Here is a 12,259-nt window from a genome sequence, read left to right as displayed (position 1 = left end):
AACTGGCTTTAATAAGAGATAAAAACAATGATGTCCTGCGTTGTATTTAGATGTCTGCAAACTGTCAGCCCGTGCACTGTGACTTTCTGGAGAGTTTGCTGGGAAAGTGTCATTAAGATCAGTGTTACTTCACATTTCGCTGTTTCTGACTTTACAAATCTGAGCTTTGGAGGAACTTGGGAATAGGGGCGAGCGGCCAGAGTTCAAGCGGGCGCATTCCTCTCCCTGCAGAGCTCTGCTCTTCCCCTTCCCGTCTCTCACTTCGTGGAGCTTTGTGGCAGCTTATAGAGAAAGCAAAACTGTGCCTCCCCTCCCTGCCAGGCTGGAAATCCCACGCTGGTCCTTGCAGAGCAGCGATGACAAATGCATGGCTGTGTTCTGGGCGCTCGGGGAGATGTAAAACCGTGTCCGCTCGTCGCGATGCTCACGTGGTGATTTGTTGGTTTGATTCCTCAGGTCGCGAGCTGGCAAGCACAACCCTCCCAGGATACCCTCCGCACGTCCCCCCTGCCGGACAGGGCAGCTACTCCGCTCCGGCGCTGACAGGAATGGTGCCTGGTGAGTGAGTCTTCAAAACGGGGGCAGGGAGAAAAAATGAAAGGAAAGGAAGAAGACAGCATTTCAGGAGGAGAGCGTGGCTCTCTGTGCCGAGGCGAGCACGAGGCAGAGGCCGCAGCGCTGAAGGGGAAGGGGAGGTGTGGAGCGGTCCCGGCTGAAGGAAGAGCCGGCTCCGCAGCGCCGGAGGTGATCCAGGCTGTAGATGCCAAAGCAAATCGTTTGCACGGGGATGCTGACAGAGCCCCAGCCTCCCTTCTGTGGAGCCTGGGGATTGCTCCACTGGACTGTGCCAGGCTCTTCCCGCTCGACACAGGCTTTGCTCCAACCTGCCTGTTTTCTCCGAACACGCTGTGTCCCTCTGCGCCGTGTCCCAGTGCTGAGGCCGCTGGCCCGTGGGGGGTGGACATGTCCTGACCTCCGCATTTCTCTGTGCAAAACCGTGCCCATCCAGCGGACTCCTGAGGGACTCCGAGTTGTCCTCAGGACACTGTATTTCTGTAATTTCCTTCCCCTTTTGGAGCCTTGCAGCTAGAAATGCCGGGTGGCACGAGCCGGCCGGTGGCCAGCACTTACCTGTGTGGCCAGCGGGAGCGGAGGGTGTGCAGGCGCCTGGGGCAGGCAGAGCAGGGTCTGCAGGCACATAACGTCACCAGTGCCACCCTCCGTCGCTGTCGGCTGCGGATCTGTGTGTGACCTGCGGTGGGATGGTGCTGGCAGCGAGCAGTGGGTGTGCAGGCTGGGAGCACCGAGCTGGGCTCGATCCTGCCTGCGCGCTGGAGGTCGGAAGCTGCTGGAAATCAGTGAACTTATTTCAGCTTGAAAGAACCGCCAGGATTTGTCCCCAGGCTCGGCTGCCTTTGGTCTGCATGTGACAGACACTGCTGGCTATGAGGGAAAGGGGTATTCTGAGGCCCCAATACATAAGTTAAAAGTAATGAATCTGGCCCCTAAGTATCATATGATTTGAAAAGTGGTGATAACTTGGAGATTCTCTTTCTTTCCCCTATTGCTTTCCAAGCCTATAAGGTCATTTGAGCCAGCTGTTTGAAGTCAGCAAGGTCAGAGAGTTCCTGAGGAAAAACCCCCAAAGTGGAATTTCATGTGTAATCACATGACTCTGGGAGGTGGTGATTTAGAAAAAAATACTTCTAATAGGAAAGTGGGAGTTGGTGACAGTGATTTGATGTCCAGGCTCTTTCAGGGTTAGTCTTTGTTACCAGCTTTGATTATGTTCTGCATATTGGGTTCTACCAGATTGCTAAGGAGTTAAGAAAAAAACCAGCCATTTTACGTGTGTATTAGAGTTAGAAACTAGCTATGGAAGTTAGGTCATAGGTTGCGTAGAAAGCAATTTTTACCCATAAAATGTAATCTCTGAAAGAGCTGCTGCGAGGGTACCAGGTGCAGTTTGTGAGGAGTGAGGATAAGAAGTGAGCACCTGAAAGCAAGTCTTGTTTGAAAAGGGCGTGAGGTTGGGTACTTGTTTCACGCCGTTTCTCAGGGGGACACACACACACAGACACCGTTACCGGCACGTTTCTTCCGTCCTCGGCCAGGCCTGCCCGACTGCCACGGCACAGCCGGCTGCTCACGCCAGGTGAAGATTTGAACTTGCCTCAGCTCTTCAGCTCGACCGCAGGCTGTAATCACGCCTCGAAGCCTGGGGAGCAGCAGGCTCGGTTGGCCGCCTCCGTGTCCGGGGGGCAGACGTCCTGCCCCGCCGGTCCCCTCCTCTCCTGCCCGTTCCTCCGGGCTGGCTCTTCACCCATGTGCTGAGCCCCTGCCCACCCCAGGGGCAATCTCCTGCTGAGGGCAAACACCTGAAAGCCCAGGTGCACTGGATGCATCTTCCTGGTGAAGACAGCAACTTAGAGGCTTTTAGAAACCTTGTAGGAATCTACCACCTTCTTTCAGAGCACCGTTCTCTGAAAATCTGACCGTGAGCCCCAGTTCCTTCCCCAGCTAAGGGGAATACTTGCTCTTCTTTCTTGTTTGGGGTGCTGGGGAATCAATACATCAGGAGTTACCGGCTGTTCAGGAGCAGCTGCCAGGGTGGGATGGCAAAACGGCAGGACGTGGGGCTTGGCGGTGCTCAGCCAGAGGAGATGCAGTGAGGGTTCGGTGATGTAGAGTCGTCTGAGCTGATTTTCCCGGGTAATAGATTTTATTTTTAACTACACATAGACTTGTGTGACCTATTATATTGAATAACTGCACTGTTCCTCTCACTGGTTCCTTTAATAACAACCTTCTGCTCCAGCTAGTGTGAAGGTCAGCTGCAATTCCTGTAGGTTCTCCTTCTCATTTAAGTGAGAATTTGCTAACTAGCATCCCAAATACCTTCTCAATCCTTCTTTGACTCCTGCCCTTTGCAGGACCCGTTTCAGAGCCTTGCTGGGGAAAGCACCACAGTCCCTGAGGGGCTGACCCAGGACCAGGTGACGGATCTGGTCTGGTGCCGTTGGCACATCCCCGCTTGTTCTGAAACGGCCAAGTCGCCGTGCCTGAGCAAGGGCGCGTGTTTGTTGTACCAGGTCTCAGGGATTCATTTCACGACCTGCCGCTGCCTCGTTGTAGTTTTCAGAGCCTCTGCTAGAAATGTGCTTCCTTGATAAGATTTTTAATCGTTACCCATTAATTTCTGCTCGTAATTAACTAATTGTGTGAGTTAAGTGCTTAGAGACGCGGGAGAAATGTATACATGATAAGACACAGGCGGTGTTTTGTTGCATGCTTGTTGCTGCTGCTACCATCGCTTGTGCTGCTGTGAATAAACCCGTCCCTCGCCGCGCTGCTGGTGTTCGTCCCGCAGCTGCTGGGGGTCTGTAGCACGCCGGCAGGGCAGGGGAGACCACCCAGCTCCCTGGCATTTCCAAGCAGGGAACTAGGAATGGGAGCTTTGTGCGTTCGGCTGCTTGCTCTGTGCTTCTCTCTCCTGCAGCTCCCCTGCTGTTCATCTGAACAGGGGAGGCTTCTTCTGAACAGGTCCTTGCTCTACCACAGGCAAGGACGCACACAGGGACCTGTCACTGCTGCACTGCCATGCCTGGCACAAGTACTTGGTCCGTGCTCTCAGATCTCCTCCCTTCCTTCCCTGCAAAAACAGGGACTTGGGAATCGATAGGGAATTTCCTTTTTTACATGTCTCATGAACATCTGCTGTGGCCCAGAGGATAAATTAATCAGATACTTTTCCGTAAAGGAACCAAACAAGCAAACGTGTGGCTTCGCTTTCAGTCCAGAGCTTTACGAACTGAGATCTGGCATCGCTTGAGGCTCCTGTAAGCACGTTCCCTCTGCAGGTCACGGGCCCTGCACACTTATCCTGCCTTTTGGTGGCTGTCACCCCATAAATGTGACCGGAGGGGAGCTCTCCGGAGGCACTGCGGAGCAGACCACAGTGCTCTGACGGCACAGGGCACAAGTGAAATGCTGCAGGGTGGACGGATGGGCAGATAGATGGGAAAACAACTGGTCGGGTGGTCAAGCTCGGAGGTGGTGGTTCATGCCACGCTCCAGCTGCATGCTGGTAGCATGCGTGGCACTGCAGGGTGCGGCCAGGGGTCTGTCCTGGTTATCATCGTCATCCACAAGCAGGAGCGAGCAGACCTCGTCAGGTTTCCAGATGATGCCCAAGTGAGGGGTGCCGTCAGCATGCTGCAGGGTAGGGCTGTCACTGGGGGGAGAGCACGAAATCCAACAAGGGCAAAGATAGCACTTTTTTTGTACAGGAGCACTTCGCAACAAAAAGGGCTGAGGTGTGGCTGGAGGGGCTCCAGGGATGCGGGCAGTCGGGGAGCGGAGCATTGGCCTGCAGCGTGCGCTGGCAGCGAGGACGACCAGCAGCGTCCTGGCCAGGAGCTGGAGGGAAGGGATTGTCCCCGTCACTCGGCACTCGTGGACTCGCAATGGGAATAGTGCAGTTCTGGGCCCCCCAACACAAAGAGGCAATGGGCATAAGCTGAAACAAGCAAGACGCAAACTGGGTATGAGGAAAAGCTTCAAACTTTTCCCCCACGAGGAGGGTCCAGCGGTGGAAGAGGTCACTCAGAGAGGCTGTGCAGTCTCCATCCTTGAGGGTTTTCAAGGCCAGGCTGGATGAAGCCCTGAGCATCCTGGACTGGCCTCATTGCAGATCCTGCTGTGAGCAGGGTCTAGAGACCTCCCGAAGTGCCTTCCGTCCTCAAGTGCCCCATCATCCTATGACTCAGTATTTTGATTATGGCACAGCTGGAAATGTGCTGCAGAATCAGGAATTCATACGCTTCTGCCTGATACGGTGAGCAGAGATGGAGTCAATAAGCTGTTAACAGGAGAACAGATCCCTCTCTGGAAAGCAGCGATGCCTGCAGTCCATGCACAGATGGGCAGCTCTGCTCTAGACCCCGACCGCTCTTTAACGACAGAGCCATGAATCCCCCTCGGAGGCCAGAAGGAGCCGGACGGGCAGCTTCCCTGTCACAGGGCAGTGCCTAATGTCTACACAGGGACCCAGAGGAATTGCCCTCCGTGTTCCTCCTCCCACCTGTATCACGGTCTCACCCCGCTGCAGCCCCGCCGGCGCCTGCTCCCGGCCCCCGGCTCAGCGTCCCCTGCCCGCCCGTGCCCCGTAGCCAGCTGCCCGACTCGCCTCCCCCGCCGGGACACGGGGGCTGAAAGGGGCAGGGTGGGCGGACCCGGCATAACTCGCTGACTGTTGGTGAATACTCCTGGATGTGTGGGGAGCGGGCAGGAGATCGACAGCATCGTGTGGCATCTGTCGTGGGAAGCCACGGGGTCCTGGGAACAGCCCCTGCCTGCCTGCCATCCTCCCCTGCCCGCGGCTGGGGCCCGGGACGCGGCAGCTCCTGGAGCAGCTTGCCCAAAGTGGACGCTTCTCTTTAATCCTCATCGTCTAGTGGCTTATGCCTTGAAGCAAGAGAGTTTATATCCCCTATAAATGTTTATTTTGTCTAGTGTAGCTCTCTGTATGTTGTCATTATCTATTTAGAGGTTTAATCCAGTATTGATTCCTGCTAGATTCGTGGTCTCAGTACCACCCCTGGGCACACGATCCCACAGGTTAATGAGATGCTGTATGCAGAAATTATCTCCTGGTTTCCATTTGGTATTATTGTTGTTATTTGTTCACACTGTGATTGTGCCCCTAATATGCTGTCGCTTTAGAAACGCGGAACAGGGTTTTCCCAGCAGCCTTCCCTTTGTCTCCTGGGAAGACCAGGCAGAAGCAAACTGCATCTCCTCCGTCCCGCTCAGGGCTTGCAGCCTGGAGCCTAGTGCCACCGGCTTTGCCTGCTCCTTTCCGAAGAGGCAGTCCCAGGGCTGCTTGGCTCTTCTGATGGAGGCGCTGCCGTCCTCTGCTTGCAACTTCTGCTCTCGTTTCTCCCTTTACTACCTCGTATTTGCAGATTTGGCTGTAGGAGCGTAACAGCAGCTAGTTGGGGGCACATCACTGGGAAATGCAATATTTGCAGGGATTTTACTCCATGACCTATGTGGGTGACCCAGAGACTTTTTTGACATGAAATGTTCGAAAGGGAGCGCAGCTGCTAGAGCGACGGTCTGCTGGTCGCAGATAGCACACCGTTACCATATTCCCCTCGCCTCTGGGAGGCTGGACCTTCTCTCCAGCACCGCTCCTCCTCCCGTGCGGGCTCTGGTGCACTGCTGGCTGGGGCTGGCGCGGTGACGGGGACTGGCGCTGCTTGCCTGGGGTCTTTCCCTGGTCCTCTGTTGCTCCACACACCACCAGCCTGTTGCCAGCGCCGGGTCAGGTCTCTCTCCACGGGTCACTACTTGTGTCCGCGGGACCGCTCCCGAGACGTGTCTGAACGTCTGTGTCCTCCCCTGTGTGGGGAAGACGGTGGCCATTGGCAAGGGGACAGAAGGGAAGACACGAGGAGCAGTGCCGGAGCTGCAGCTTGCTTGCCTGCGCTGAGGACCACCGTCCCAGGAGCCATGTCCCATTCGGTCCTCGCCAGGGCCAGGGCAGGGGGACTCACGGTGGTTCCCACAGCTGGGACAGCGAGGGCCGGGCAGGGGCTCGTGCAAACCATGCCCATGCCCAGCTTCAGCACCTGCTTGCCCTCGCCATCAGGCTCATGGTGCCACAGCTGAGCTGGAAAAAGGTCATGCTCAAGTAGCCATGATCATTCACTCAAGTACTTGCTCCAGTTCTTGTGTTAGAAGTGCTGGGACAGCAGCCCCTGCTGCCCCCGGTTTCTGTTCCCCCCTTCCCTCTCCCCGTCTCCGGGGATGGAGCCCCCCCCGCCACCCGCTCTCCCCTCCCCGGGGCTGTCATTCACCCCGTCCCCTCCTCTCCTGGTGGGCCCTGCGCACCGGGTGACAGGAAAGGGTAGACTGTCCGGAATAGTGATGCTGAAAATATAGTCATTAATGGGACTCTCGAAACCCAGATGTCCTTTCTGAACACCGGTAATTTGTTTTTAATGAAAAACCATGCAGTGACCCTGAACAAATGAATTTCCTTTATATGAAGTCTATGTGCAATTACCCGACTAAAGGGACCTGAAAACAGTGACATTCAAAACTGGGCTTTGAAAAGAAAAGCATAAAAAATAGCAACGGTGTCATTAGCGATCTTTTATCTAGGAGAAGATGCTAGTTCTAACGTGCGGAGCAGAAGGAGATGGCGTTGGGAAACAAAACACGTGGTTTTCAAGCGCGTTTTTTCCTTGTGGCTAGCAGATATTAATGCGGAGGAGAAGTGAGATTGTGTGACCTCTCCCTCTTGGGGCTGTTTCTCCCACCTGAGCCTGCCAAGGACAGCACCCTCCCTCCACCCGCTTGAACCCAGCCTGCAGCGAGGGGTGCAGGGGAGCAGGAACGTGAGCCTTGTGTCGCGGCGGGGCCGGCAGGCAGTGGTTAGGAGCTCCAGAGTAAAGCCTGTCGGGCTTTGTTCAGAATAAAGCCTGACCAAACTGGGGTTTGGTCCCCCCCGGCACGCTGAAGACTTTATTCATCATTATTTTCATGAGTTTACGCTATTGGTTCTGGCTCTGCCTTTGCCAAAGTTTTGCGATAGCGCTTTGTAATCTCCTGACATGCAGCAGTGAATATTTGAAAGCGAGGTAGCTGGGAGGTAAAACGCTTAAAAACAGGGGCAGAGAAGCGAATTACAGCATGTGGGATGACAGAGGGCATCAGTGGCAGAGCCTGAACCGGGTCCGGCTCTGATTTACAGCATAAAGCTGGAACTGCTTGGTTACTTGGACAGTGACGCTGTTGTGGCCAGTAAAAGTGAAAGGAGAATCTTTATCCTAGAAAGACCTAAAGCAAATGAGGAATAAACCTTAACATTCTTTTGGTGAAGTGGAAAGTTTGCAAGTTACCTCCTTGGAGCCTGCAGGAGACTCAAGTCCGCTTGCCATCTGCTCCACCTGCTTCACGCTGCTATTACGGCGGGGATGTGTATCTCTGCTTGGATTATGGGCATTTACTTTTCTTGTGCCGGTATCACCACTTTTTGCAGCTCACGTAGCTCAAACCCAGCCATCACCCAGAGCACCCCAAAAACACCTTCACCCCCCGGCAGATGTGCACAGAAGCACCCACAGCTTCCACCGCCAGAGCCAGAAGACCCGCTGCCGAAGGACAGAAGTATTGACATCTGCCATTTGCTGGTTAAGCAAATTTACTGTTTTTTTCCCCAGTCTAGGGCTGCTCCGCAAAGGTGTCTCCCCACCCTTCCGTAATCTCGGAAGACAAACCCCGGAGAAGTTTCATCACGTATGATGGAGCAAGTGATGTGCCGTCACAAATATCTTGGGGCAATACCAGACTGCAAATCAACTGACAAATGATTCCCTTAATTAATAATGAAGCAGTTAAGTAAATGGTATGCATTTATCCGCTGCTCCTGTACATTTTGAATGAGGAGCTGCCAGGATCTTGGAAGCCTGGAGAAACATTTTGATGTTCGTCTCTCAGGAATGTAATTACTGCACTTGCACGGAATATAGATAAAATTTATATTGTTTTCAATATGATGTTGTCAGATATTATTTCATTAAATTGATTTAGAAATTCCGCTGGAGAGGGCAAGAAGGTGAAATACTGGGAAGCCAACAGCCTCTGGTCTGCTGTTCCCAAACCCGCCTTCCTCTTACAGACCCGATCCTCAGCCGGGGACAGTTGTTAGCCCCGACCCCCGACCACCGGACTCTGCTGCTTTACACCAGCTGAGGATGCGGTCCCAAGCGTCCCACGCGCAGCAGAGCCGGTCCCGTCTGCTCTGCGGGCTGCCTCTGCTGCGGCTGCCGTGTCTGCCTCCTCCCGTCGAGGTGCGACGCTGTGCATATCTAAACATAAGTAAGCAGGGCGGAGTGCGTATAAACAAAAGGGTCCGTATTTAGGAGTGAGGAGGAGGAGAGAAAACATATTGTATTGCTCCACTCTTTGGAAATTTCTATGCATTTGTAATAACAGAATTACCATAATTTGCTCGTTAACGCAGCTAGATCAGTCAAGCATTGTTCCAAACATGCAGCGGCTGCTTCTCGCTCTAGGTCTGCCAGTGAGTTAAGCACGGTGGAAATTAGCATGCAAATAGCCCTAATTCGGCGGCTGAGCTGTCAGATCCGCATTCAGCCGCTTGTTCCCTTTGAAATCCGTGACAGGAGCGGCTCAGGCAATCCCACCCTCAAGTAGATCCAGCCAGAAGAGGTACCAAGGGGGCACCTCCTGAGTGACAGTTTGGCTACCTTCAGTCAAATCCATCAGTCACGTCAGCCGGCAGCGGCGCGCGGCGGCGCCGGGGGCCATGGGGCGGGGGGCGGTTTCCAGCCAGACCTCGATGCCGAAACTGTCCCCTCCTCACCCCGGGACGGCGCCGGGGTTTGGGGCTCCGGGAGCCAAGCGATGCCACCCGTGGGACAGGGGTTGCCCTGTTCAGATAGTGATTTTCAAGTTAAGCCACTGTCCGCGGCAAAAGGCATGGCTGTTGGGGCTGTTAGCGCTGGGGGATGGAAGCCAGGGTTTGTGGTCATTTCTTCTGGAACCCTGCCCCGGGCCGCTGGCTTGGCTGTGGTTACGGAGCTTGCGGAGCGTCGTTGCGGAGGATGCCGTGCTGGGCAATGCAGCGCGTGGTCGGTATCGGAGGGACGCTGCCTGCGGCACCATGGCTGCCCCCGCCCCTGCGGACAGGGAGGAGAGGGCTGGCGGTGCCCGGCCGCTGGCACAGGGCTCCGTCCCGCATCGCGGGGGGAACCGCGGGGCCCTTCCACCTCCCATCGCTGTGCAGCGTGTGCTGAGGTACCCACAGGGAGACGCTGGCGGCAGCTGAAAACAGAGGCTGTTCCCTGTTGATGGTTCACTCGGTGTTACGGATCTGACGCGCTGCCCGCCTTTAAGCAACACCGCTGATTATAAAAGCAACCTCAAGAGCTTAAAAACGCTTTTGTTGCTGTTGTCTGGTTTTTTTACGTTGCTAAATATTCTCTGTCCCCTGCAAGCCAGTAGTTTTTGGGCCCCATCGTGCTGGCAGCTACAACGAACACGAGTCTCTGCCCCAAAATACCCAGAGCCAGAAATTTAAAGATGAGGTGCTTGTAGGTGAAATGTGTTAAAAGCTTGCCCTGTGCTCATTAGTGGCATTAGCCCCATAGGACCTGGCGTCGGGAACTGCCTGACGTGGGGCTGGGTGGCAGAGCTCGCCCTGCGCGGGGCCCGTCCAGCCCCAGCGAGGCGGCTCCCAGGGTCTCCTCCAGACACCGAGGACGTCCCCTCTGCGCGGGGGGGCTGCAGGGTGCACCACCGTCCTCCTCTTCTGGGAAGGCAGGAGCAGCTTTACAAAGGGTTTCCCAACAGATCGTTTCCTGGCCGGCTCTCAAAACCAGCGGTGACAGCGGCTCCGCAGGCGGTGTGCCCCGGTGTGCCGGCAGTGAGAGCTCGGCGTGCAGCCGGGACGCAGCGTGCCGCGGGCGAGGCACGCCGCTGCATCCTCTGCCCTCTGCAGGTCCCCTCCTGTCTGGTCTGGTTTCGTCATTATTGACACCTGTCCGTTGGTGGAAACGCAGTAAGAAAAAGCTAACTGTAATTAGGAAGCCATGAGGTCTAAATTAGTTCTGATTTTGGAAAGTTGTGGTTTGGGTTAGTGAAGCCGGCCACCAACAAGGCAGTTTAGGTGCCTGATGTCGTGAGCCACGTGCAGGCATTGCCTTCGAGGTGGGACCGCGTGACTGGAGCTGACCTGGGCTGGCTTGTGCTTGCAGGGCTGAACTCGACCCCTTTCTCGCCGTGAGGTTTCTCAGGCCAGAGTAACAGCACACGAAATGCTTTGTCATTTCTGAGCATTCACCTGTTTTACACCTGTGTCTCCTTGTGTTACGTCAGTGCCCAGAGTTCAAAAAACCTGGACATTACAAAAGCATCGCTGTTAGGAACAGCAAGCTGCCGGAGCTTTGGGCACTGCGGTGTGCCCAGCATCCCTCACGGCTGCCAGAGGTGGTTCGGGCGCTGGAGCAGCTCTGCACCTCACGTGCTGCGTGCATGCAGGAGCCGGGCCCGGCCACCAGAATCAATCAGGCACTTTCCTGACAAACTGTGTTCAACTATGAGCGAGCGCCGAGATCCCCAAAGTAAGCGGAGTGGAAAGCACTTCATGGGCTGCCGTGCCTACGAGCAGGAGCGTGACGTGGCTGCTGTATTCCTGCTGCGCCGCGCCGCGCCAGGAGTGTGTGGGGTCACCCCGAAGGCAGCAGCCGGTAGCAGAGACGGGAGAGCAGAGTCTGCATTCCCATCACATCCGAGCTCTACAGCCTGACTGCCAAGTGCTTCGCTGTGTGGCGGGTGCCGGGAGGACGCAGTTTGTGTTCTCCCGGGCGTTAGACCCTGGCTAGCCCGTCTGCCACCCACGTTGAGCACCCCGTGGAAGGGTGGCTTCTCGCGCGTCATCCCCAGCCTGGGTTTCTGTGTGTACTGACAGGTACGTCTGGCTCTGGGCGACGGCCGGAGGGGTTTGGTATCTGCCCAGCTTCGCGGTGTTAGGACGCACTTTCCAAGTTGTCCTGCGATGAACTGGATGTCTCCTGCTTCCGGCATTTGTGTGGCCGGGGGAGCACTGGAGACCAGGTCCCGCACCCAGGCACCCCCGGCTCCCCGCACCCTCCCCCGTGCCGCTGCAGGATGACCCGTGCAGGGTTTTGGGGGGGTTTGCAGCCATTCTCCTGCAGGGCGTTATGTATGAATGCACTCTTCTTACCACTCGCTGGACTTGTTCTCCGAGACTGTAGGCTTGATTTCTGTGTGATGATTGCTGGAGGGAGTTTGCTTGCAGTTAGGACTGTTTGAACGTAGAACATCTGCCCTGCGGTAAACTCCAGTGCTCAGAACTGATGTCTGTGGCACAAATTGAAATTAAATATTTTGAGAATTGAGTATTCTCTTTCCAGGAGTTTCTGGACACACTGAGACTTTACCAAAACCAGTGAAAATGCTAAGACGTTACAACAGATTGCATTGCAGTGTGATGCAATGTAATATGATCGGTGCAAAAGAAACGACATGGAGTAATGGAAAGAAAATGAAATTAAGTGCAGAAATGTTAAGCAAAATGACATGCCTTAGTAAAAATGAAAGAAAACGCTCCAAGGCCTGGCCCATTTCCACAGCAGAAGTTTCCTCTGAAAACACATTTTAAAGTGGAGGCTGTCACACTGTAGGAAGCAGTGTTTGTGTTGGA

General features: G+C 55.0%; 1 protein-coding gene across 7 annotated transcripts in view; it reads left to right on the top strand.

Moving 5' to 3' along the window:
- The window catches only part of PAX5 (paired box 5), a 140,485-nt gene that overhangs the window by 108,543 nt on the left and 19,683 nt on the right, over nucleotides 1–12,259 (top strand). For 4 of the 7 annotated variants that reach the window (XM_075526694.1, XM_075526689.1, XM_075526688.1 and 1 more), the window contains one exon: nucleotides 457–558. The exons of the other annotated variants lie outside the window; for them this stretch is intronic. In XM_075526694.1, coding sequence (XP_075382809.1) covers nucleotides 457–558 — 102 coding nt within the window. The remainder of the gene's footprint in view (nucleotides 1–456; nucleotides 559–12,259) is intronic. 7 annotated transcript variants of the gene reach the window in all.

The sequence above is a fragment of the Mycteria americana genome, chromosome Z, assembly GCF_035582795.1.
Source record: "Mycteria americana isolate JAX WOST 10 ecotype Jacksonville Zoo and Gardens chromosome Z, USCA_MyAme_1.0, whole genome shotgun sequence".
NCBI classification, from domain to species: Eukaryota; Metazoa; Chordata; class Aves; order Ciconiiformes; family Ciconiidae; genus Mycteria; species Mycteria americana.
This window is presented reverse-complemented; position numbering and strand designations above follow the sequence as displayed.